This window comes from Ursus arctos, unplaced genomic scaffold (assembly GCF_023065955.2).
Source record: "Ursus arctos isolate Adak ecotype North America unplaced genomic scaffold, UrsArc2.0 scaffold_8, whole genome shotgun sequence".
NCBI classification, from domain to species: Eukaryota; Metazoa; Chordata; class Mammalia; order Carnivora; family Ursidae; genus Ursus; species Ursus arctos.
The window spans coordinates 14,850,325-14,876,823 of NW_026623100.1; the positions used below are offsets into that span (position 1 = coordinate 14,850,325).

The 26,499-nt window shown below is 45.5% G+C and overlaps 1 protein-coding gene across 1 annotated transcript in view; it reads left to right on the top strand.

Moving 5' to 3' along the window:
• Positions 1–26,499, top strand: part of PRKCE (protein kinase C epsilon) — a 482,751-nt gene that overhangs the window by 166,693 nt on the left and 289,559 nt on the right. Inside the window, exon 2 of the mRNA XM_026486666.4 lies at positions 14,696–14,759. Coding sequence (XP_026342451.1) covers positions 14,696–14,759 — 64 coding nt within the window. The remainder of the gene's footprint in view (positions 1–14,695; positions 14,760–26,499) is intronic.

The following is a 26,499-nucleotide window of genomic DNA, read 5'->3' on the forward strand; positions in this document are numbered from 1 at the left end:
CGACCCATTAGAAAGCATCTATTAACCGAAACTAGTTTCCAGTTACACCCACTCTGAGCAATAAACAAAGCATTGACTACTTTGAGGATAGAATTGGATGTTTTAAACTTTGTCTTTGATATCTTCGAAAGGCTGGGAGCTTTCTTTATGCTTGGGTAGTGGTTTATATCTTCTGTTTATTTCAAGGCCTACCCCATTAATTAATTAGTGATTGTAGATGGCCCGAGACTGTCCTTACAAAGTAGATTTGAGTTCATAAAATGTATCTCATCTGGTCTGTAGCATAATATACATGTGATATAACGCTCTTCTGAGGTTGTCCAAAATATATGGAAATCTAATATCCAGGATAGAAAACTGTGAATTAAGGAACTATTCTGACATTTAGAGCTTGAACAGACAATTTTCAGATCCCCTTTGCTGTGTGCTTTAGGAAATATCTTTCCTTCTAGTTCAGATGTTGATGTGGGCTTCAGTACGTGTGTCTAATTTGTGTGTCCAGCTGCATTAACTTGTTCATCTTATAAGGCCTGGGACTTCACTAATGTGTAGAAAATTAGAACAGAATACGCAAAGAGAGTCGTTCTTTTTCAGAGAGGAGATGTCCGTGCTTTCATACATAATTTGTATGCATAAACTTATATATTCATTTATTTATAGAAAAAATCGAACTTAACATTCACGCACGCTCGTTAGAGTACATGTTAAGGCAGGCTCTATCCCAGAAAACTGGAAATTATGCCAAACTTCTTACGTCTTCTTCACCTTTTTGATACAAAATCTAGAAGTTTTAAAAATTCAGTGTTTTCCTTCAAAATTCAGTAGAGTCAACTGATGTGTGTCCAATGGAGGGAAATTTTTGGCTGATTCTGACATGCCTAATAAATTCTATTTTTCTTTTTGCTTGATTTTTGTAGCAGCAGCATTATTTTATTTTATTTTATTTTATTTTATTTTATTTTATTTATTTCTGTTTCCTAGAATGTTGAAGACAAATGGGAGAATATATTCCAAAGAATTCCTGTAGAAACAAGATGGCAACACAACATAGCTAGGTGATAGGCACTGTATGAGCATTTTCTAGCAAAAATGTTTGCTTGTTACATGATGGACAAAGTCTGTGTTGTCATGAAAGTCCGTTATGTGAAAGGTAGTTTGAAGGCAACAGTGTGTAAAGTGTAAAAATGTAGGCCACATCACCCCCCAGAAACAGAGGAACACCATCACGTAGAGAAGGAGGTTTGATCAAAGAAAAGGATTTTTAGTCTAGTGTGTTCCACTTGGTTGAGTTATGGAAGGTTTTCCTTAATATGTTCAAATTGTATCTAATTAAGAATATGCCTGGTTGGGGCGCCTGGGTGGCACAGCGGTTAAGCGTCTGCCTTCGGCTCAGGGCGTGATCCCGGAGTTATGGGATCGAGTCCCACATCAGGCTCCTCCGCTATGAGCCTGCTTCTTCCTCTCCCACTCCCCCTGCTTGTGTTCCCTCTCTCGCTGGCTGTCTCTATCTCTGTCAAATAAATAAATAAAATCTTAAAAAAAAAAAAAACAACAATATGCCTGGTTGAGGGGCGCCTGGGTGGCTCAGTCGGTTGAGCATCTGACTCTTGATTTCGGCTCAGGTCATGATCTCAGGGTCTTGAGATGGAGCCCTGCATCAGGCTCCGTTCTGGGCATGGAGCCTGCTTGAGATTCTCTTTCTCCCTCTCCTCCCTCTCGCTCCCCTGGCTCTTTCTCTCTCTCTCCCCCCCACCGAAAAAAAAAAAAAAAGAATATGCCTAATTGATTAAGATTGGGTAGTACTATTACTATTTGACCAGAAAACTACACTTTAAAAAATATGTAAATTTAAAATAATGTGTCTCATTTTTAACTTGCACCTTAGCTCTAGACTGAAAATCAAGATAATTGAGTTTCTTTTCTCCCTTCCCTTCCCTTCCCTTCCCTTCCCTTCCCTTCCCTTCCCTTCCTTTCCCTTCCCTTCCTCTCTTTTTTTGGCTGTGGGTAATTTACTCAGGTGCCTGAATAGATTGCTTAACCTCACTGTGCCTCAGTTTCCTTACCTGTAAATGAGGGGATTGAGCTACATAATGTTCTTTAAGCAGCAACAAATTTACTGTTTGATTTTTTTTTGTCATAAAAGTTATAGTAGGACATGGAAGGAAAATAAGATGCTTAGATAAGTATAGGTATGCACAAAGAAAAAAACTCACACATTATTCCACTCTCCCCTAGGGTTTTTTTTTTCCCCTTTGGGTATGTACCCAGCCATACACATTTTGTTTTACAAAATTGTACCGTAGAATACATATTCCTTTGTCATCTCATTTTTCCTCTCACTTAATACCATATTTTGCATATCTTTTCATGTCATTAAATATAATTCAGCAAGATCTTTTTTCATGATGGCATGGTATCTAATGATTTGAATATGCCACAATTTATTTAAATAGTTTGCTATTGTTAAACAATTAGTTTCTAATTTTACACTCTTAAAAAATGCTCTAATGATCATCCTTGTTGTTAAATTGTTTTGCACATGTGTGATTTGGGATAAATTCCCAGAAGTGGAATTGCTAGGTCAAAGGATTTTTGTTATATAATTCCAGACCCCTCTCTACAAATTTTGTGCCAGTTTACACTTCCTCAGCAGTGTATAAGAATGTCTGTTTCTCCTCTACTGTCACCAGCACTGGATTGTATCATTCAAGATGATATTTTTTTTTTAGATTTTCCATTCAAGGTAGTCTTGAAGCAAGTATGTTTGTTTCTTTGCCTGCCCGAGACACTATCTAAATAATAGAAAAAGACAAAAGTGGAGGGATAAAATTCGATAACAACAAAGTAAGCAGAAAGAAGCTTCATCAAACCATTTCAGTGACTTTCTGGGGATGAAAATAGAGGGCAGGGCGGCAATAGATGGAACAGAATAGCGGTACCAAAGGGTCGCCTGGAGCAGATGCAGACGGTACTGGAGCCTCACCTGGTACCAGCTGTCCTGCAGGACCTGAAAGGGGCTCCCAGTCTGGAGACTGTAGTTACCCCAGGGAGAAGACGTGAGATGTGCAGCTGCAAACATGTGACCATCTAACGGTCTGTATGTGGAACTGGGTACTCCCTGCTCTCACTACAGAAGGACCTGGAGCCAGATTCTGATTCCCAGGGTAAAAAACTGGATGGTTCTTTTAAAAGCAAATGGTATAATGCTTTGGGAAGAACTGGCGAAGCTGATGTGGGGAATCCCCTGCTACAATGGCCAACTCCCACTGTCTAACCCTAGGACAGTTGGACTGGTATCCACAGAAATGTGTTGCATCTATAAACCCAACTGAGAAAATAAATCAAATTTTTAAAAAGGATGCTATGAGAAAGGAGAAAATAGGAAGGCATTTCTGGAAACACACCATATTATTGTCAGATATAAAAGTTCAGTGAAGAATTATAAGATAAAGCCAAGGAAATCTCCTAGAATATGGAGTAAGAAGATAAAAGAAAAGGAAATATGGATAACCCGTAGAACGAGACATAGGGATCGATCCTACAGGTCTGACATCTGAATACTAGGTGTTTCATAGAGAAAATGAAGAGGCCAATAGCAAAGAACAAAACAGAAGAGCCTCTTCCACAAGTTGAGTTTCAGTGCAATAAATCAGAAAAGGACAGCCTGAGACCTATCATTGTGAGAGTTCACAGCACTAAGATAAAAAAGGCCCTAGAACTTCCAAAGAGTGAAAACAAAACAAAGATACCTACTAAACAACAGTTATCAGGCTGACATGAGATCCATTGGCAATATTTATGTTAGAAAAAGAAAGTTCTGATAATGATTTTTTTTCACCTAGAATTCTATATCCAGCCAAACTATCAATCATGTGTGAGGACAGGCATGTCTTAGCTGGCTTTCTAGGCACTCTTAATCAATATTTCAATCAGAACTTTATTTCAATGAGTACTTTACGATAAAAGCAAGGGAATAACCCAGAACAAAGAAGATGATGGATTCCAGCGACAGCAGCTGTATCCAGTAGAGCAGTGAAAAGAAGTCACAGCACTACAGCTGTGCAGCAGACCAGAGCAGTCATTCCGTTAGGAAGAAGGACAGTGGAAGTTTCTAGAAGGGAAAACCCCAAGAGAAAAGGACCCAGGGAAGAGTTGATCTGAAAAATGCAGTAGGCTACGTGAGGAAAAAAAAATCCATTTAAATTTGATATTAGGATAGTTTCCATTAAGTGGCACATGGGTTGTCACATTGGACCGATGGAAAAGGTAGTATATGTAATGCCATTTAAAAGTTAGAATAAATAAACACTATCAGTTTGTCTTCAGATTTCTGAAACAACATATATGGAAAACGTGGACCTCAATTACAATTAGAGAATGGAACGTCAGTGTTGTCAACATTGATGGTCTAACAGGAAAGACACAGAGGTGGGAATTGGGATGGATGGAAGAGGTGGTAAGAGGATTTGGAGGGCTGGAAGCACTAAGGTCCTCTGGTCATAATGAAGAGGGTCAAGGAATATTGTCTATAGTCGATGAAACAAGAAATTGACATTTTGGATTGCTTTTTTGCAGTTGTAGAGCATAAAGAAGGAACTGAGAATTGCAATGTATATTTTGTGGAGGGGGAAAGTGTAGAGCGGTGGTGAGTGCACTAAATCCTCATTGATCATAGCAGCAAGGCAAAAGAGAATGTCTAAAATAAGAAATCAGGAAACTGAGGTACAAGCATTTTATTTAGGGACATGGCAGTGACCACCAGCAAAACCCAAATAGAAATTGTTAAAATTGACTCCCCCTGGGGAATAATGGGGCAGGGGACTGTCACTTCTCGTTATAAGTTCACATATAGTTTTTTTTATTTTTAAAAACTGAGCATATCATGATACTTAATTTTGTTTATATTTTAATAAACAAATAACACAAAATATATAGCCCCAAAGCAACTTCGGTTCATTTGTCAGGGAAAAGAAATTTTTTAAAAATCTTACCCTTTAATTTGTATTTCTTTGCTTATTTTAACCAAGTGATTTCCAAGTAGACTATGACTCTTAAATTTCTTGCTTCTGGGATTGTTATAAAATGCAATGGGAGCATTGGGTCCAGAGTTGGAGAGCATGCTTTAATCCAGGTTTCTCCTCTTCAAGCTGTGAGAATGTGGGCAGGTTTCTTAAATCTGTAAGCCTCAGTTTCTCATCCCTGAAACAGTTAAGAATAAGGATATTGCCTCTCTCACAAAGATAACATGTGAAAAGTGCTCAATGAAGGGTGTATATTAGGATTGTGATTATTATTATGAACAAAACAGTCTATCTTGAGGAGCTCAAAAGTGATGAATTAAAATTATATATCTTGGATTTTGAAGGGAGTCAAGAACTGAACATCTTTGCAAACAGCCATCCATCAGAGGTTCTTCTGGTTTGTCATGTTACAGAGACAGAGAAGTTTGAAGATGAGTTTTCTGGTTGCACCATCTTGAGCTCCTTACTCAGCTTGTCTTTGTTTTACATGGATCCATTCAGTTTCACTTGTAGCCTCTAGTGATTACCTGCCTTGTGCCCAGCCCTGGAGCAAGTACTGCAGAACCCCCCGAGAGGAACACTTGGCTCGCAGTCTGGGCAGGAAGCAACATACTGGCCTGACACCTTAGGTTTATAGGCTGCTAGCTGTGTGCCAGGCACAGCTCCAAGCACTACACTATGTCATTTGATCCTTTGCACACCATGAGGCAGGTGCCACTGAGGTTCTCAATTTATAGATGAGGAAATTGAAGCAAGGGCCACACAGTTTATAACAGGCAGACCTGGGATTTGAACCTGGGTGGGCTAGCTTTAGAGCCTTTTCTCTTAATCCCTATAATGTATTGGCTTAGTGTAACAGATGGGAAATGTGGGATACAACACATACATGTGAATACACCCAAAGAGAGAGGGCACTGCAAAGCAAAATGCAGCATGCAAAGTGCTGATTGGTGGTGGGAGATTTTTCACTTTAGAACACTGGGGGTAGGTGCCTACATTTCCTGCTATTTGCATGCACCATCTCTTCTTGGGATGCACAATCACACACTGCTGTTTCCTGAAGGAAGGTAGAAAATCTATACCGTTCCTGGACGAAGCTTGTAAACCACTCCACACTCCTGATATTAGGTTTGGCACTTTTGGATATTTTCTCAGTGCAGGAGAGCATTTGTGTACACATAGAGGTATTTGTTTTCAGCCACCTCTGTCTTCAGAGGGAGCCAGCTCTCTGGTTCTATTTCTGAGCCTGTTGAAAAGAGGAAGCAGGGGTGTCTGGGTGGCTCAGTCAGTTAAGTGTCTGCCTTCGGCTCAGGTCATGATCCTAGGGTCCTGCAGGGAGTCTGCTTCTCCCTCCCTCTCCCTCTGGCCCTCCCCCCCCCCACATACTCACTCTCTTTCTCTCTATCTGTAATAAATAAATAAAATAAAAAGAGGAAGCAGGTACTAACTTGAGTTTACTCCATTTGTGGCCTTGGAGAGCTAGAACCTGTTACATAAGCCTCCAGTCCAGTCAACAGGACTTCCACATGGAGGTGATGGCTGCTGCTGGGTTGGTCCCCATGACCTACAGGGGATGGGAAAGCAATCTGTTAGCCAGTTTCGAGGCATTTCTTTAAGATGCATCTGGTAACTGAAGCAAGCTGCTCTCTGGGGAATTGGAGGTTAGAAATAGCTAGAGAGGGGCGCCTGGGTGGCTCAGTCATTAAGCCTCTGCCTTCGGCCCAGGGCGTGATCCCAGGGTCCTGGGATCGAGCCCCAAATCGGGCTCCCTGCTCCCCTGGGAGCCTGCTTCTTCCTCTCCCACTCCCCCTGCTTGCTGTCTCTCTCTCTCTCAAAATAAATAAATAAATAAATAAATAAATAAATAAATAAATAAATCTTAAAAGAAAAAAAGAAATAGCTAGAGAAAAAGGTATTGACTTCAGTTTTGTAGCAAGTGAACCCAAGAACATGATTTAAAAAATCATAGGGTCCAAAGAGCTTAAGTGATGAATCAGCCTTTTCCCAATTCCTGGTCCCTATAGTTTCAATCCTATAGTTTCCATCTCTTGAGGCCACCCCTGTTTCCTGTTGATTAAAACTTCTTCTGAAGATAATCTGTGGCACAAGTGTGAGAGTGTGGGTGTGAGCCTGTGTCTGGGGGGGGGGGTGTATTCACACAGTAGCCTAGCATAATAAACACATCGCACCTTGCTTCCACCCCCCCACACTTAATATATCCCAGGATCACTTCATATCTGTCAGTACATTTTGATCTTTCCATTCTTTTTTTAGGGCTTGCCTAGCAATCTACCACGTGATGTACCATATTTAATTTAAGGAGCTCCCTCTCTGCAGATATTTAGGTCCTTAAGGTCATTAAAAGCTCTTCTAGAGCATTTGGTCTAATTGTCTTGAGATACACGCACACACAGACAGATTTAAATCATTTTAAGAGTCAGCAGGCTCTTAAACCTACATTTTGGATGTGTTTTTCTTGCTATTATTGTATTTTGATCACAGAAGACAGAAGAAGGTGGCTGTGCCTGTGAGTGTGTTTTGCACGTGTGGGTGGATGTGTGAATGTGTGTGCCTACACAGGTAGGTGTACATTATGTTGTGTGACAGATGTACTCGAAAAACTCTGAATGAACCCTTTTATTTTTAAAACTGGAATATGAAATTTTAAATGCCCCGAGGGTGGGAAGATGATTTGTTATTAAAGGAAACTTGTAGAGGAATCCTTCTGTGAAATGAAATGGCTTCTTTTTTTCCCTTTTAAAAAACTATTTCATTGAGGTACAATTTACATACAATAAAGTGCATTCATTTGAAGAGTTTGGCTTGATGCAATTTAACAAAGGTACCACTGCCTTTCAGTCAAGATTCAGAAAACCTCCCCTAGGCCAGAAAGGGTTCTCCGTGCCTCTTTGCATTCACTTCCCACCTTCACCTCCAGGAGATCACCAGTATGCTTTTTGTCACTCTGGATTGGTTTTGCCTGTTCTAGAACATCACGCAAGTGGAATCACACAGTATATACTCTGTTACGTTTGGCTTCTTTCTCGTAGCATCTGTCTTGTTGCAGACATCAGTAGTTCATTCTTTATGGCCAAGCAACATTCCATCATGGGCAGGCAGCATGGTTTCCTTATTCGTTTACCTATTGTCGGGCATTTGGGTTGTTTCCAACATTTCACCGTTCTGAATGAAGCTTCTAGGAACATTTCTGTACAGGTTGCTGGCTTCCCAAGTGAATCATCTCCATAATTCAGTTGTGCAGGCTCAATTGAAAGCCAGGCCATTCATCCATTGAGCCAACATGTACAATATGTATTAAATCCCTCCCGTGTGCTGGTCAGGCAGGATTCTGCCCTGCGGGGATGTACTCTAAAGCCTGCGTCCTATCTTTGCACTGCCATGGAAAGTGTTTGAGAAAGAAACAATGCTTGTCTTTCCTTATTTTATGGAAAGTAACTGCTATATTTAATTACATGGGTGCCCTCTACTTTCAGACTGCGCCTACCAATAGGGCTAGTAGCAAACTCTTTCTCAAACGAAGTCTTTAATCAGCTGCTAGCTTCAGAATCAGCTTCGAGAGCAAGCAGCTGCTCGAGGCTTGGCCAGCATCGTGCCTCATCGTTCTGGGTTTTCCAAAGCAGGGGTGAGGAGGATGTCTGCTTTGTGAAGGTCTCCTGCTGTGTCTGGCATGCCTTGTCCATGCCGGGCGCCTCTGGGGACTGTAGTGTGACTGTGGTTTCTCTAGGGAACAATGGTCAGCAAAAAGGGGTGTACAGGACTTGAGAAGAGGGACCCCTGCTTTGGAAAGGAACTGTGGAGTTCCTCTCTTGATGATTCCCCTCCTTCTTCACCTTCCTCACTCCCCTCCCCTCCCCTCCTCCAGGTAAAAAAAACCCAGCCTATTATCTAGGGCTTAATTGGTGCAAGACAGGCCGTGCAAGCCTCTCTCCCTCCTTCTCATCCTTTCTGGATTCGTCCTCTGACCTACTCCCTACCTCTAGCTTCTTTCTAGCCCCTAGGCCCCTGACAACAGAGGGAAAAGGAAGCGAAACTCAAATTGGGCATGTGTGACCTTGGCAGGCTGTTCCCAGGAAAGGTTTGCCTAGAGGTCTCTGGTGGAAGTTAAGCTATGGTTAGGAGGAAGCTTGACTGTGAGTTTCTTACCTCCTTTGCCTCGAACTCGATCACTCCCAGCACACAGGCGTGCAGACACCTTCGGGTCACAGTGACACAGCATCAGTGGGATTTCCCGCTGGACAGGTGAGGTGTGGGGGAGGACTGTTGGACTGGGAGGCAGGAGTTGATGGTTCGAGCTCGGACTCCAGGCTGTCCGGCTCTAGGGCTCTCATTTCTCAGAGGCTCCCCTGCGAACGGCGCCCTCTGTTCTCCCAGGCTTGTGCTTACCCCCAGCTTTCTCACACAAACGGTGGCGCTCGTCATCCTTACTATCTAAGTAATTGTGAGGAATACGTGAAATGCTGTGTGCAAAGGGTTTGTGAAGTCAGGCACCACCCAAAGAAGTGCCCGTGATACTTTTGTGCTTTTCAGAGAGGGCTTTTTCGTGGGTTTCTCTATGGGTTGGGCTCGTTCCCCATTTCTGTGTTCCTCATTCAAATGAGTAGAGCTCTTGCTTCTGCCCAGGGCTTGTTTTCTGGGAGAGCTCTGGGGGCAGGGGGGGGCAGGAAAGTGCTGAAGGCATTGCCCTGCCTCAAGCCGGCCAGGGTGGGGAGCCAGTCTCTTGCACCTGAGAGGGAGCAGGAAGGCGCAGAGAGCCGGAGGCCTACAGGAAGGGGAGGCCTGGCATGGGATTGTCGCAGAAGGCTTCCCAAGCTGGGCAGGGCCTGAGACCAGAGCTCTGGCAGAATCATCTGTCCCATGTGACCCAGGGAGCCCTGGGTGGGAATCGGGCTTAAAGCTCTCAGAGCTCCAGTTTTTCCACCCGAAAAGTAGGGAGCATTGCTGGCCTCAGGGGGATGAAAGGAGCTGATGCCGACTAAGCACTGGGTGCAGCGTCTAGGCATAGCAGGCACTCCATCACCCTGCGGCCACCCTCCCCCTCCCCTTCCCTCATGAGCGCCTCATGACCCTCCGATGACCAGGGCTGTAGCCTGTTTTGCCTGTGGGGAACCTAGGGCATGAAACCCTCACCACAGTGCTTTATTTGATATTGCTAACTCTGTAAAGTCGTCAGATCTTCTGGAATAATGTGGAATAATAGCAACTTGGAGCAAGAAAACACCTTTTTTGTTGGGGAAAAGCTTGACAGAGTGGAAGGAACATCCGACTAAGTAGCACATTTGAAGACTTGGCTTTTTAAAAACAGTAGCACCAGCGGTTACTGAGGATTTTGTGCAGGGCACCATGCTGAGCTCTTGACATAGATTATCTCATTTAACTTCACCGCAGCCCAAAAGTCACAGGGCCTGTTATTAGCTCCATTTCTCGGAGAAGCATTCTGAGGCTCAGAGGAGGTAGTCACTTGCTTCAGGCCACAGAGCCAGTAAGTTCACACATCACCACCATGTACCTATTGTCTCCTGAGTGCCAACTGCTTTGCATGGGAGTCTCATGGAATTTTTTTTTTATTTTTTTTTATTTTTTTTTATTTTTTAAAGATTATATTTATTTATCCGACAGAGATAGAGACAGCCAGCGAGAGAGGGAACACAAGCAGGGGGAGTGGGAGAAGAAGATGCAGGCTCATAGCAGAAGAGCCTGATGTGGGACTCGATCCCAGAACGCCGGGATCATGCCCTGAGCCGAAGGCAGATGCTTAACTGCTGTGCCACCCAGGCGCCCCATGGAATTTTTTTTTTTTAAAGATTTTATTTATTTGACAGAGAGAGACAGCCAGCGAGAGAGGGAACACAAGCAGGGGGAGTGGGAGAGGAAGAAGCAGGTTCTTAGCAGAGGAGCCTGATGTGGGGCTCGATCCCAGAACGCTGGGATCACGCCCTGAGCCGAAGGCAGACCCTTAACAACTTCGCCACCCAGGCGCCCCGTCTCCTGGAATTTTTACAACAACCCATTTCACAGATGATGAGCCTGAGGCCAAAGCTCAGGGAAGGTAAATGATTGCCCCAGCCAGGATTCAGCCCCGGTCTGACTCCAAAGGCTGTGTTTGTCTTCCCCATTGTTCTATTGGCTTGCTCCTGGCCTCAGCTGGAGGGGTAGCCAAAGGCACAAGAGGTCTAAAGAAAACATAGTCAGAGGTAATAGAGATAGTAGCTGGGAAGACTCATCAAGTGAAGGTATGAGTTTCAAGGAGATTTGGTAAATAGGGTCGCATCTGGGATAATTTGGAGGAACCCTGAGTGCAGGAGAAAGAGCTTCGACCCAACCCTGGGAATGGCTGGTTGGGGGGAGGAGGCCTGCTTTGATGTAGTGCCAGCTGCCTGGTGGTGATGGCAACGGACAGCTTGCAGGGGCTGTGCAGGGCTGGGCACCTACATTGCTTCCTTATCCGGGCCAGGTAATTGTGAGCCGAACTTGAGATTCAATTAATTTGACCATGAAGTTGCACCACACTCCACCACGTTTTGTGCCTGATAACCCTCCAGTCATCTGCGTTGAAGTCCGACCTCCCTACATGGATTCTCAGCGCCTCCTCCCTATGCCGGCTGGGGCTCCGCCAGCACTCTGTGGCCATCTGCCCAGGCTGCAAAACTCTTTGTTGCTTTTGGCATGTTTAAAAGCTTAATTTCTATTTTTCTGTTTGGAAGTGCAGTTCATCGGCATCGAGGCAGCAGTGGGTGCTAAAATGGTTTCTGATTGCTATCTTGAACGTTAATATCCTAATACATTTTATCGTCAATGACCTGTCCCCTCTTGCCACAAGTTCTCACTCCCCTTTTGCAAAGAGAGGCAGCCCGCTTGCCTTCAAATAGGCCTCCCAGCCCATCTCATGCCTTTGCTGTCTCCCTCCCCGCTTTTCACAGATAGCATTGTACTTTGCCAGTGAAGCCCGTAGTCGTGGGAAATCTCTGAGTTGGAGGATATGAGAAATTGTTTCATTTAGCCGGCAGGGTTTAATAGAGATGATCTAATCTCTAAAAGGCATACATTATTTAAATTCCATGCTCTCGGACAAGAGGACCCCTGATATTTGTGGCAGGGACAGGATTTTGGTTTGGCTGTTCAGTAGAGCTGACTGTTGGTTTTCCTGTTTGTAATTTAGTGCGGGGGCTGGGTTATGCTTGTAGCGGTGGGGGGAGGGATTCCTAGTGGTGAGGGGGCTGGAGAACATTTTCTTTAGACAGAAACCTAAAATCACAGATTCTTGGGGCGGAAAGGATGGGGAGAGTCATTGCATGGCATCACCAGTTTGCTTTTGGGTTCCCACCTGGGTCCCAAGCTCATGATTCCCAACTCAGGTGAGTGGCCCCTGTGGGGCAACCTGAGAACTTTCCCAAGGGCACCTGGGTGGCTCAGTCCGTTAAGCAGCTAACTCTTGATTTCGATTCAGGTCATGATCTCAGGGTCGTGAGATCGAGCCCTGTGTCGGGCTCCATGCTGGGCGTGGAGCTTGCTTAGGATTCTCTCTCTCCCTCTTTCTCTGCCCCTCCCTCTCTCTCTGCCCCCCCCCCCAAAGAACTCTGCATTCCCTCACTTCCTGCCCTGACAGACTACCTGCAATATCACCAGGGACCTCCCCTGTGAGGCACTGAAGACCTCTGTTGACAGAACTAAAATTTTGAGAGAAACCTTAAACACTCTCAACCACTAGAGACCGGGTCTAGAAGTAAAGTGGGGCTCACAAATGTCTTGGCGAACCAGGACTGTGAGTGGCATGAGATGCTGGGGGTGCCACCTGGAGAATAGCAGTCCCAAGTGAGTTTTTTTACCTCAGAGGGGGTATGTGGTGATCCTGGGAGTGCCACCTCTTGTTCCCCTCCCTCCTCATTTGAATGTCACATTAGTATAGATCATGTGCCCACCTGCCTTCCTGGGGATGGGGCCTTGGAGGGGCAAGTGACCCCAGCATAGGCTTTCAGAGCTCCGAACATAAAGTCTTTTCTCCTCCCCGAAGGTTTATTGGGTGTCTCCTGACTAATAGATAGTGAGGTGAGCACTAGGTATACAAATGTGATTCTCCTCGTCTCTGCCCAGCAGAGGAGATAGACCTACGGACAACGTATTCCAGTGTAGTAGGAGCCGGGTTCAGATCGCACGGGTACCGTAGGAGCGTAGGAGGAGTGAAGGCGTAATAGTTCTGACTGGGAATATCTGGAACGGCTTCAGAGAAGAGATGACCAGTGACCTCAACTTTGAATGAGAAGGAGGTGTTCACCAGCCTGACCCTCCGTAGTGCTTGCTGAATGTGTGCCTGCTCTTTGCAGGTGCCAATGAAAAGGTTAAGGAGGGGTGGTGGTTCCGGCTCCCCCCACCCCAAGAAATTCACATCTTGCCGGGGAGACAAGCCTGGCACGTGTGAGCCAATTAAAGCTCTGCAGAGACAGATGGAACTGTGGAGGCGAGGATAGGCCGCCGGCGGTACTTGGTGATCCAGGGTTTCCAGAGTTACTACTCTCTCGCGGAGCACACAGTTTCTGTAAGGAGAGTTCAGACCTTCAGAGACGTCAAGTGTCAGAGGCCCAGCCATTCTGACTTTTCTGATCAGCCTAGTTGTGTACAGAAGTAGCTGGTTGGATTTGGAGGCGGGCTGGGAACAAGTGACGGTGGGTGGAGAAGGTTGATGGTAAGAATTTAGTGGTGTTGGCTCACTCTTTACAACCCCGGTAGGATCTGGGGTTTGCAAAACGTGCCAGCACACAACCTGAGTGCAGGTGCCCCTCGGTGTCCCACCAGCACCGCGCGCATTCCCAGACTTGGGGGATGTGCTGCTGCTTCCACCTCCACTGACTCCCCTTTCTTATCTTCATGAAGTCTTCCGAGACTGCTCTTCTGCACTGATTTCAAACTCACTAGATGCTTCATCAGTGATCTGCTGCGGCTCATGCTTAAGCTGGGTTCAGCTTTGTTCTCTGTTTTTTAACTTCCCCTTGAGATTGTAAACACCTTCTGAGTGTGAATAGCATCTTATGCTTTTCTTTCCACCCCTGTGAGCAATTTGTGTAGTCTGAGGAACACGGGTTTCTTTCGACAGTCTTAGCATTGAATCTCAGCATTGCCACTTATCCTAAAACTTGGAGCTTAGCTTCCTTATCGGTAACATGGCGTAACCAGGGGTTTCTCGACGTGGACACTGTTGGCATTCTAGGGCTGGATAATTCTTCATTGTGGAGACCGTCCTGTCCACTGTGGGATGCTTAGCAGAATCCCTAGCTTCCACCCATGAGATGCCAGTGGCAGCCCTCCCTTTCTGGTCATGACAATCAAAAACATCTCTAGATACTTTTGTGTCCCAAAGAGGTTCCCTGTGTCAGGCGTCCTCTGTGCCCGGTTTCCCTTGCTGTTGAGAACCACTGGGATGACACCATCTATTGGGTCTGTATCAGACCTCCTAGTGCTGTGTCCGGAACGTAGCAGACATTCCATAAACACCCATTCTCCTGCATTCCTGCTCCCCCCGGCACTGGACACACTACAGGGGGATGAACTGAACGGAGGAACCATGACTCTCGGTTTTAGCCCTTTGGGATGGAGAAGTCGTGGAACCCTTGGGCTGCCCCCACAATGCACTAACAGAGCCGTTGTCATTTTCTTAATTGCAGATTGATCTGGAACCAGAAGGAAGAGTGTATGTGATCATTGATCTGTCGGGGTCGTCGGGTGAAGGTAGGAGAATGTGACCTCTCCTCATTGTTCTCTTTCACTGACCCTTTGTCTTCCAGTGTCTCCCTTCACTCCTTGGCTGGGACATATTACAGTGACATTTAATTAATTGGCACCCTTGAAAGGAAGAGGTTATTTTGAAGATGCTTACGCCTGTGTACCAAAAGGGACCAGCCATCTGTTAACTTTGGTGGAGCAGAGGGAAGATTTTTGACTTATCAAGCGAGGCCAATAAAGCAGGCGTTCCTGCCCGCTGGTGCGCAAGGCAGGCTTCAGTGGAACGGCAGCCTCTCCCCGGAGGCTCGCGTGGGGTGTGTGTGAGTGTCGTGGGAAGGAAGTAAAACCAGTTGGTCTAACGGTATTCAGAAATGAAACAAATAAGGTGTCCAATTTCAGAATCGTATTTTTTAGAGCTTTTATAGAAGTGTTACTTCTTTTTACAGTTCCCCACGCAGGCAAAAGCCCTGCTTTTAGAGAGAAATAATGGGGTGAGGGAATGTCTGCTCCCCACTGGCCTATGAGACAGGGTGTAAAATGTTGTCTGATGGTCGAATTGGCCTTCTTTCTTCTCCTTACATCCTCCTCTCTCTCTTGATCCTGTCTTGGGCGCATTTACTACCTTCAAAGGCTTGCCGGGTAGTGAGGACTGAGCAGTCAGGGTGGAAGGGAATTCTGCACAGTAAAAACCTTGTCCACGCAGAACAGGGAGATGGTGACAGACGTGGGCTCTAGGGAGGCTGGGAATTAGGACAGAGATTTAGTGGGGACCATCTTTCTTCTCCTCTCTCTGTGTGTGCAGGAGGAGAGAACAGTTGGCTTCAATGTCATGGCAGAAAGATAGGAAAACCAAGGCTGGTTCCTCTTGGCAATGAGAAAAAAATGGGACTTAGGGGCTGTGGCAGCCTTTAGGGAGAGACAGTCAGCTCCCTTAGCTCCTGGTTGGATGACTGGGGCCTTTTACAGCATCTCTTCAGAAGGCTAGAGATCACAAGGACAGAGTCACAACACCACGTGGACTCCCCTGTGTTAGCGATGAAGCTCTAGTTTGCAGCTCAGTAATGGGAGGAGAGATTATGTCCACAAATTCAGAGGAGTGGTCAAACCACGTGCTTGACTGGGTGCCCGATGATTTTCATTTGGCTAATTTATCACCCAATTTCAACAGGTGTTCAGAATAATTCAATAATTGTGTGTATAATGGGCTTATAATAGAATTCAGTTCTCTTTGAATAGATCTCAATTATTTGGCATAGGTTTAAAACTTTAAACATCCTTCCAAATTGGTCTCGTACATTTTCTTCTCTTTATTGCAATTACATTTTGGCGTTTCCAGCTTTCCTTCTCTACCCTCAGCTCTGAGCAGCCCAGAATAGAATCTGTTGTAGAAGATTTGGGGATTTAGCAATATTTAGTATGAAATATTTAAGATGTGCCAAAGGGCCTAAAAAATAATAAAATGAGCACCGGTGTACCCACCACCCTGATTAAGAAATAAAGCAACCATTAAGGTGAAACCTTGCATTGCTTTTAAAACAGCGTGCGATCCCAAATTCACCAGGCTTAGAAGTATTACAGCGGCCTCCTGATTGTAGATATTGGTGAAACATTCAATGAGCAAAATCAGTCCCCCTTTTTCCTTACATAGTCTATATGCAACAGGATAATTAATTGAATGTGCATTTCCTATGCCAAGATGCTGGGCAACCAATAGGAGGCTTGGATGATTTTTTTTTCTTTGAAAAGATTAACAATTTGTGAAATTACAGAGGACATCCTTTTTTACATTAGAGAGAAAGGATGTGGACGAATGAATGAATAAATAAATCAGAAGCAATTGATTTTTTTCCTCCTTGCTTCTACGGCTTATTGCATGTGAATGGCCAAAGCAATTTTCACTGGGCTGAATTCTTAGGTTTTTTTTTCTTTTTATCTCTTTCATCTAAAGAAAATAGAGTTTACTTCAGAAATGCTGACACACGCCAGACTCTGTAAAGTGCTAGCATGTGTTGCTCTGAAGAAAAGGAGAACCTTTTCTGCCCTTTTTCTTTTGCTCTTCCTGTATTTGGGATTCTTTCTCTGGATGGTGAGAAAGACTGCCCAGCAATCTCTTCGTAGGAGCTGATCTTGTTACGTTCCGTTTGCGTTCTGTACATCCGTTTGCCCCGTCCTGCTAGTCAGACTTTGAGGGCTCCTGATCCAGAGGTTTTTGGAAGGGTTGGGAGGGCAAGGAGAGGAGCAGAGGATGAGTGGCCATGCCATTTGTTACCTAGACTGCACGAGAAGGATCCAGGTCAAAACCTCGTTATCCCAGCTAGACTGTGGACATTCACAGATTCTTATCTAAGTCCCTTTCTCTAGTGAAAATACCTAACTCTGTATTCTGCAAAAGTGTGCAAAGAGAGCTGGAATGAGGCAGGGCTGACGTGTTCACTCCATTATTCTGCTGTTAGGCATCCCTGCAGCTCGCCTGTCTCAAATGCTCCAGTCCCATCAATGGAAAAAAAGTACATACATTCATAGAAATCGCACACACTTTGCAACACATGCAAACAGTGAGGAGCCCAGAGAAGGGTGCAGGGTAAGGATCTAATTCCAGGATGGGCCGAAGGTTTCTTTTTCTTGCTAACACACTGCAGAACGCCTTGGACGTTTGTGTCTGCTAGAGCTGGGGCTAATGTGATTTCTAGCTGTCTAATAAAATTCCACTGCTTGCTTGTCCTGTGCAGCTCACCATAATGGGATTTGACTGGTGTGTGCTTTAGCTAAACCAGGCAACCTAACCCCAGATGTAAGGGGTCAGGTTCGATGACAGCTAAGGCCGTTTCCGGTCACACAGTTTTGATCTCTGGCCTAATTTGAATAGCAATCAGAGCTCAAGGCTGAGGGCTGGCTTATGTCTGTAGCAGGTGGAATGGGTTGAAAGAAAAGGGCTCTTTTGGACAGGTGCCACGGCAGGCACCTTACCTACGTTATCTAGCAAACCTTCCCAGAATACTTGAGTGTGATCCTCCATTCTTGGGTGCCTCTTACTGTTTGCTATGATCGTAAGTAATAACCACACGGCTTCCTGGTAAACCTGGCACGACAGGCTCACCAGATACTTAAGTCAGAGCATAATTAGCCCAGGTGACAGACGCATAAACAGCGATGTAATTCTCAAGCGTGTCAACTATTATTTCCTGCTGTGCACATTAGCTAGCATTTCATCCTTTGTTGTGACGCAACTTGTACATTATTTCTATTCTCTTTAATAACATGACAATGCACTGTTATTTGCAGGCTCCCAGAGGAGGGGCCACCAGGGTCTGACCCGGGGATTTCTAAGCTCTTCTTTTCTTGCCTTCCATCCGGATCTAGTGTTCACCCAGGAGAGTTTTTCAGAGTCTAAACAACACCAGAGAAAACTAGAAGTGGGTCTCACTGATAATGTTTGCATTGCCAAACTGTGTCTCCAATAAAATGCAGAAGCTACAAAGTAATTTGAAAGATTTTTTTTTTTTTTGCAACACAGATCATAAAAAATGCAGTGAAATTGGGGTTTGGAGTGATTTGCAGATAGATAAAGAGCAGGGAGCAGGGTACACACTGTCCCCTTCTTTCTGCAGCCACATGCTGTGGACACCGCACCATTCAGTCTCCTCCCCGGGCCCCCCCAGCAGATACGGTAGGAAGAGCACAGTCCCAGGAGTCCCTCAGGCCTGCCCTTAAATCCTGGCTCTAGAGCTTGCTAGTTCGGAACTTCCAATTTCTCCCCAGCGATGGGGAGGGGGGGTGGGGGGGTGGGTAACTGCATCTCTGATAGGGACTATGGTCAGATTGCTATGAGAATGGTGCCCTCAAATTTAGGTTGATGCTCAGTAAATACCCTAAGGCCCTAGAGACCTGAGAGCAGGGAGGTGGGCAAACCTCTGACCCACTGCCCGTGAAGGAACAGCAGGCAGGGTATTCAGGGAAGCAGTTTGAGGGCAGGTTTCTGACTCTGGGGCATATTAAAAAGGTAGAAGAACAGAGCAAGGTGACGGAGAAGTGATTTATAGAATAATATCTACATCAGGCTGGGGCTATGAGATGGCTTTCTGCAGAGTTCACACCTTGCCATAGTTTTGCCCCATTTTCTGTCTTTCTCTTTCTTCCCCACTCTTCTCCCAATGAACTCTTTTCTAGAAGGACATTCTCTATCTTGTTTGTATCCTGTGGCCCTTAATGCCAGAAACTTCTCTTTCTGGGAGCCTGGGTGTGCTCTCTCTGCTCAGTGCAGACTGAGAACATGTGAGCCCCACACTCTCACTGGCCCTTGGCTAAAAGCCCCTCATATATTTGAAGACAGTTACTATATCTCTCCTTTTCAGGTTTGAATCATTCAAATCCTTTATCCTTTCTGAAGGGGTAGTTTAGAAATTTAACTCAATGTTGCAGCTCTTTTCTGGACTTTTTTTTCCAAGTTGCACAGGCAGGCAGACAGACATGATCAAACCTGCTTGGCTTTGATCTGAAATGGTAACATGGGTGGACCAAGTGCCTGAGAGTATTACCTGCATGCGGGAGACAGTCACGTTGACAGGTCAAGTGACGTGCCCAAGGTCAAAAGGTTGATTACCTACCTTTTGAATCAGACCCTGTTGGGCCTAGACCCCCAGGCTGTGATCCAGTGCCCTGCTCTAAATCGTGGCCTCCATAGTGAGTTCGCCAACATGGCAAAGACTTTCCCACTTCTCTGTTTATTTTAGTTCTTTTCTTCAGACAGCTTGCTTTTTTTTTTTTTTAACAACAATATGGAGCTAGAGTTCTTAGCTTTGAATCCAAAAGTGACCCAGAGAGCCCCTTTCATAAACAAGCAGATTTCTTTTCTGCTGTCTTAGAAATGAGAACTCCCTTGGTCCCAGTTCAGGAACCATCAGCTCCCTCTCAGGCTCTCTGTCAGGCAGCTCCCTAAGTAAGTCTTGGTCTGCAACTAGACCTGATTCAGATCCCAGCAGGTTAGTAATCTTTCTTCCCTGTGTCCATGGCAAGCACTGGATTGCTGCCCTCGGTGTTGAAATAAAAGGGGAGGACTTCTGGAACTGCCTCAGCCAATGGCTGCTTTCTGTCTCTTAGATCCCAGTGCCCCACTGAAGCTCCAATTCCTGAGAAGTCTACGTTATTCAATCCAATGCCTTCGGTTACCACGTAGTTAAAAAGAACCATTTGTTCAAGGGAACAGTAGTCACCAGTGCACTTTAACAAATGTGCCCAGCTTAGTTCCGGGTTTGGGGAACGGGAAGTGGGGAGGCAAGCAGAATATGAGAGGTGACCTTCACAAGTACGCATGGCCCTGCCTTCAAGGGAGTATACAGTTCAGTTAGGAATCTGAGACTCTCTTGTAGGACGAAAGCACTAGAGAAAAGTGCAAGGCAATATCACATTGAATGCTTAATTGGGTATTACCAGGAGTTCTACAAATGGGACCAAATTGGGGCTGGAATAACCCAGGACAGCCTCAGGGAAGGGCAGGGCTTGGGCTGAAAAGGAAAAGATGGGTCGCCTGGATTGACAGTGGGGAGGCCGTTCTGAGCAGAGGGGGAACATGTCATCACTATCAAAGGCAGCTTTAAATCTCTTATTTTTAGGTAGGGCTGGATAGATACCATAAATTAAATAGATGCAAATTGTGTTCTCTAAGAGCTTCCAAACAAAGACAATTATCAGTATTATAGACAGAACTTTTCATGCCATGCAAACAAGAAAATGAAATACCTTCAATGATTAAACCGCGTTTGAAGGTAGAAGGCAGTTCTTTCTGGATGTGTCTTCATGGTCAAGGCCTCTTACCCATCTTGGACCCCAAGGAGGAGGAATGTTCCAGGTCAAGTTTGGTCAAGTCTGGGATGTTGAGTAGAGCACATTTTATAAGCATGGAGCTTAGGTGATTGGAAGGTCAAGTCCAGGTATAGCCATCCCTTTGTGTCTTTTCTGCCCTCTCTCTCTTCTCTCCCTCAGCAATCCCATGGAGTCCCCTGGTAAATACTGTACCACCTCCAGCATCCTCCTCCTTGCCAGCCTATCTAGCTTGTGTCCCCACAACAAGCCCTGACACTCCCTCTTTCTCTTTGCAAGTTCTGCCCAGTCTCTAATAAGAAGCATTGCTTGAGAAGCTAAAGAGAACTCTCACTTTCCCAAACATGGGATTTCAAAGTCAGGCACAAGCTCCAAGATGCTGCAAGGTCTCCCTCCTAGGAGGTGCCTTAGGCAAGAGATCTGGTCTGGCTCACCCCACAGACTTCCCAGACATGCATAGACATGGTGGATTCTCTAGTAGCATACGGGGTACAGAGGCAGCCTCAGTGCTTGATAAGAGTGAAAATAAAATCCAGTTGTTCAAGAACATTGATCTTGCCATGTATACCCCACATCCCCACCCCCAGTATAACTACTTGCCACTGATACTCAGACCCAAGGAGTGGGCCCCTTAGTCTCCAGATTTTTAGCTCTATCTTCTGTCCCAATGGAATAAGTTCCTGTTCCTAGAAGTGACCATATGCACCAGATGAGATAGGGGGAGTCAGCAGTGGACCAAGGGGAGAAAGCGGTGAACTCCAAATCCCCATCAAGGGGTTTATAATATCTCAAAGAGACAGTGCTAAAATGCTTGATGAGAAATAAGCCAAGAAATCCTCATTTCCTTCCAAATAGGCCCTAGATGCCCAGCAGTTCCTATGAAATGAGTCATCCATGGTTAACAACACCAAATGCCAACCATTAGCAGATGAAAAACAGAATTGAATCCTGAGTGGTTAAAGAGCAGAGCTCTTTAGTATCACTACCAAAGCCTCCTTCCCCTGTGCTATTACGGAGCATAGATGTGTATTTCCTATTGACTTTTGTGCCTGTTTTACTAATGAAGTAATTGAAGAAGGAACAGTCATGTTGAAGAAAGCAGCTTATAGAAAGGGCGGGTTTATAATAGATCCTTAGTCAAGAAGTGAGCCCTGCATTTCCTGGCATGGCCTCCAATTCCATCTCTGTTGTCTTGCTATGTATCATTTCTGTGTTTTATAAAGAAGATTGTTTTGGGAAATTCATGTTTGCAGCTCAGATCATACTGGGTCAAAGTGGCCTATAATTTAATCATTTACAGTTGTTGATGTCCTCGTGATTTGGCTTAAAACGAAAGGGTATTTCCATTCATTTAACCTAATTTAGAGAGTTATCTTTCAGGATCAACTACTTTATTCTTTTATCCAGTTGAAATTGGCCACTGCTGACAGTTTTATTGATTTCCCTTATTACCTAGCTTTGTTGAAACATTCACAGTTTCACAGCCAAGTGCGGAATTCACCATCTTATTGGAGCTGCTAACGCGGGATCTTTTATCTTCCTCCTTTGTTATAAACCTTTGGTGTGAGCTGTGGGGGCCTGTGAAGGTCTGTTTCTCCACATCCACACAGATGAGAATCAGTGTCTCCAAATCACCTATTCTGTCTCCCCTTGGTCCTCGGTTTCCTGCATTGGTTGGAAACATGGTGTATTTGTTTATCTAAGACGTAGCCTGGGAGTTAGAACTAATGACGTTGGCCCTTGATCTCAGGTGTCTGTACTCCCGCAGAAGGAGGCAGGCAAGACCAGTGGGCACAAAATGCATTTTAGCTGTCGAGGAGCTGCTGGTCAAACACGTGCAGTGGGACAGCTGAGGAGACTTCCTTCAACTGGAGGACTCTCCCTGGAGTAGGCGGTCCATGTATGACAACCACCAACTTGGGCACGGGCTCTCATCAGTTTGTCATGGCAAACCGGAAAGGCACGTTGTCCTCGGTGGAAGAAGTGGAGCCGCTGGCCACTGAAGATGCAGCCAATCAAAGATAAAATAAAGGCGGACGAAGACTTGATTTACCTGAATTTGAACTTTGCAGGAGTGCATCTGATTTATACATTTGTTCATTTGACAGAGAACTATTGGGCACCTATACCAGTTCCTCTTTTCAGTGCCAGGGGGACAGAAGTGAACAGTATAAATGATACAAAGCCTCATGGGCCTTACATTCTAGTGGATAGGCTTGTGTGTGTGTGTGTGTGTGTGTGTGTGTGTGTGTGAGTGTGTGTGTGTGTGTAGGCTGTCTCTGCAAGATCTCTGGGGAAGGGAAAGAGTGAATTTAGAAAGGAGGGAAACTTTCCTGTAATCTTGTTTTTCTTTCCCATGTATGTTTATTAACTATTAAGACAATTACTTAGAAATTAAAAAAATAATAATTAGGTGGAAATACAACCATTGCCATACACACAGAGACAGTGACTTGCCCATGGCCAGAGGCTAGGACAGTCTCCGAAAGACCCTGCAGAGAGGAATGGCCTTTCCTATCCACAGAATAATGTACTTAGGACAGGGACACTAAGGATAATGCCCTACTTCATGCTCTGCATTACTCCATAGACACCTTTGATTTATAATGGGATATGCTGAAATGTAGGCTATGTATGGATTTCCCTAGACTGTGCCTGTCATCAAGGACTGAGTGCCCCAACATGGCGAAGCAGGTGGGCCCCGTAGCTGAACTCCCTCCGAGTAGGTGATGAATGAGTGACGCGTGCAGACATTCACTCCATGGAGCCCCTGGCCTCCGGGCGCTTAGCCCTGCTGCTGCTGAGAGGCTCGCCCCTCCCTGGATGCACAATCCCGTAGTGCACCTTCACTAGCACCCCACAGCACTCTCCAGCGTTTAGGGTCAGCTGCTGCTTGTCCCAAGCTTGGTCATGTGCACAGACCAAGTGGCTTATCCAGCAGCAGTGCCTCCTGCCCAGCCACGTAGGGCCAGCTGGCTTCCAGTGGGTTATTCCCACTCTCCAGGCCCTCAACTTTGCCTGTTTCCTGACATTGAAAATAACGGTCATGTTTAGTTCAAACAGAGATGTTCTCTGCAACAGGAACCCGTGGCCGCTATGATTAGCCAGGTGTGAACTCTTCTGAAATTGCCAGGAGGGGTGAACTCAGAGGAAGTTAAGCTCCCTTCCAGGTCTGTCCAGGTGTTATCGGGACTAGGCTTTCATAGACACCTGCATTTGGGTTCCTGCTGCATATTTAGTTAATTGCTTTACCACTTGATGGAACGGACATGTACTGAGAGCCTGTTGTGTGCCTTGTGCCGGGTAACATGCTGAGAGCTAGAAAAGCAAAGAGCAGAAAGACCAAGACCCTGCCCTGGAGGCGCTCTCAGGCTAGGGCTTGTCAACAGGAAGTCACGGGCTCTCCTTGGCCTCAGGGGCCCCTGTAAGAGGAGGGTGTGAGGACTAAGGGCACCCTCTCATTCTGTAGTTTGAGTCAAAACTGAGAATTTACATGTAGCTAGGTACCGGAAAGGGGGCAAGTGGGAGAGTACACACTTTTAAGCCAAGTGTCTGTACAGAGATCATTTTATTTAAGCCTTAAATGGATCTGTCAGGTAGGTTTTATCATCCCTGTTTTACATATGAGAAAAATCAGGCTTAAGGAGTTTAAGACTGTTGAGTCACCTGGGAAATGCAGATCCTGACTCTGGGCCTCGGGTGGGGTCTGTGATGCTGCATTTCTCAGCAGCCCCCGGGGGGCGATGCCCTGGCTGCGCGTCCTCAGACGTCGCTCTGAGAAGACATCACAAGAGCTCTGGGGTCACCTCTGAAGTGTGCGGAGAAGGCACTGGTTTCTATTTCACTGAAAATTCAGAGGGAACTCTACTGACTTCTCTCATTCCCAAGTCTCAAAGTCAGTCCTTTTGAACCCTTTTCCACCCCCTTCTCCTGTCTTCTGGGAAGGGGGCTGAGAAGGCCCTCGGTATTCTTAGGGAAGGTGGGCAGTTCCCCGGCCTGGGTATTGCAGCCCTAGCTTTCATTGTCTACAGAAGGTCAGAATAGATGGCGTCAGTATTCCGCAGCTAGGGGAAAAAGGAACCAATTTATACCAGGAAAACCAAAAGTAACCAGTGAGGATATTGGAGTTTTTGTTTTTGTGTTTGCTTTTCTATAAATACCCTCAAGTCTTGAGTGGTGCTTCAATTTGATCCCACTGTGCTAATTTTCTCCCGGTTTCTGGGGCTTTAATTAAAATAGCTCACCCAGGGCCTTTGCTAGAACTTACCTCTGTGTGTTCCTCCTCTGAGGTGGGCAGGTTGTACCTACCTTTAATGGATGGGGAAACACAGAGGGAGTTCTGGATTAGATGTTGGGTACACAGTAGGGGCATAATTTTTATTTGTTGAATAAATGAATGCACGACTAAATGAAATAACAGGAAAAAGTGTCACTTTCAAAGGCAACTATTGAGATAAACAAGGTGTCGGGACTGGCTTTGCTTTAGATAATCAGTGTTTCATATTCCAGTGTGCAATCACTGGTGAGTTCACGGGTGAGCGTGGGCCTGCATGTTTAAGCTTTCTGTGCCTGGTACTTATTAGGGGCTCTCTGAAGCCACCTCAGCACCTCCATACACACCAGGTCCCTCTTACAATATCCTCTCCCCTCCCTGTTTATTCAACTACTTCTCCATTCTTTCAAAATTTGATTTCAAGTTTGCCTCCTCCCAGGGGCCTTCCCACGTCAGCCCGCCTACCCCCCACCCCGCTGGCTCACCGCACTGTATTCGTTCCCGCACTCCTCTGTGTCTTTCTGTACAACCATGCACTCATACATTTATATTGTATCTGTAACTAGAGTCCTGGCTGTGTCCTCCCACCCGAGGAAGCCACGAGCCATTTGAGGACAGAGGCTTCTGTAAAATGGGCCCAGAGCTAAGAGCCGGCCCGGCGCACGTGAGGTTCCTGGGGGGCCTCATGATTTGGCAGCACTGAGCCTGGGGTACGTTTCTACCATTCGACTACACAAAGCTAGGCAGCTTGGGAAGCCAGGGCCATCTCTGTCCTTGGAGCCTCTCGGTCCAGCGGGGAACCAGACCACCCAAACGCAGTGTGATACTGGATACCAGAGAGGCACAGACTAAATCCAGGGGAGCCTTAATTATTGCTGGGCCTGGCTCATGCTGGGCACAAGACCCCTGACCAGTTACACTGAATTCAGCGTGAAGCAGCTTTGTGGTGACGTGTAGTGGGAGTAACCCCTTTACTGACATCAGAAGCTTGGACTCTGTTCCTGGTCCTACTCCTCACCATCCAATTAAAGGTGAACAAACCAGTGAGTGTTTCTGGCCCTTGACTCGATTGCATCGACAGCCTGAAGATGCTATGATTCAGTGAATGTGCAGGATTCCAGGTTGTCTGATCAGAGGCTTTCTGCATATAGGTATGAATCAGCGAGGTTTCATAATCCTTCTTTATACTTACCACTAGGAAGTCAGATGCCGTTATCCTGGGGGCAAATCATGGGCTCCTTAGCCATGGGTGAGACATGGAAGAACTTAAAATGTGGCCAAGTAAAGAGGAAGAGTTTCTCCTATAGCTCCTTAGGGCAGTTCTGAGACCAGAGGACTAGAGTTATAGGGAGACAGCTTCAAGCTTGGCTTAGTGTACAGAAAAAGCCTCTAGTAGAGGGAGCTCTCCGGGAGTTAACATACATTTGGCCAGTAAGTAGGGAGCTCTCCATCTCCGGAGATATTCAGATACTGAATGAGCATTTTAAAATATTATAGAAAAAAATCTTCTAATGGTCTTTGGTGAGATCTGAATATTTGTGACAGATAATTTCCATAAGTATATACAAAAGGGGAATAATAAGGCAACTTTATTTTATTTAAAAAACAATCTAAGGCCCACATTGTGAAAAGGTAGAGAAAAAGCGTATATGAAAT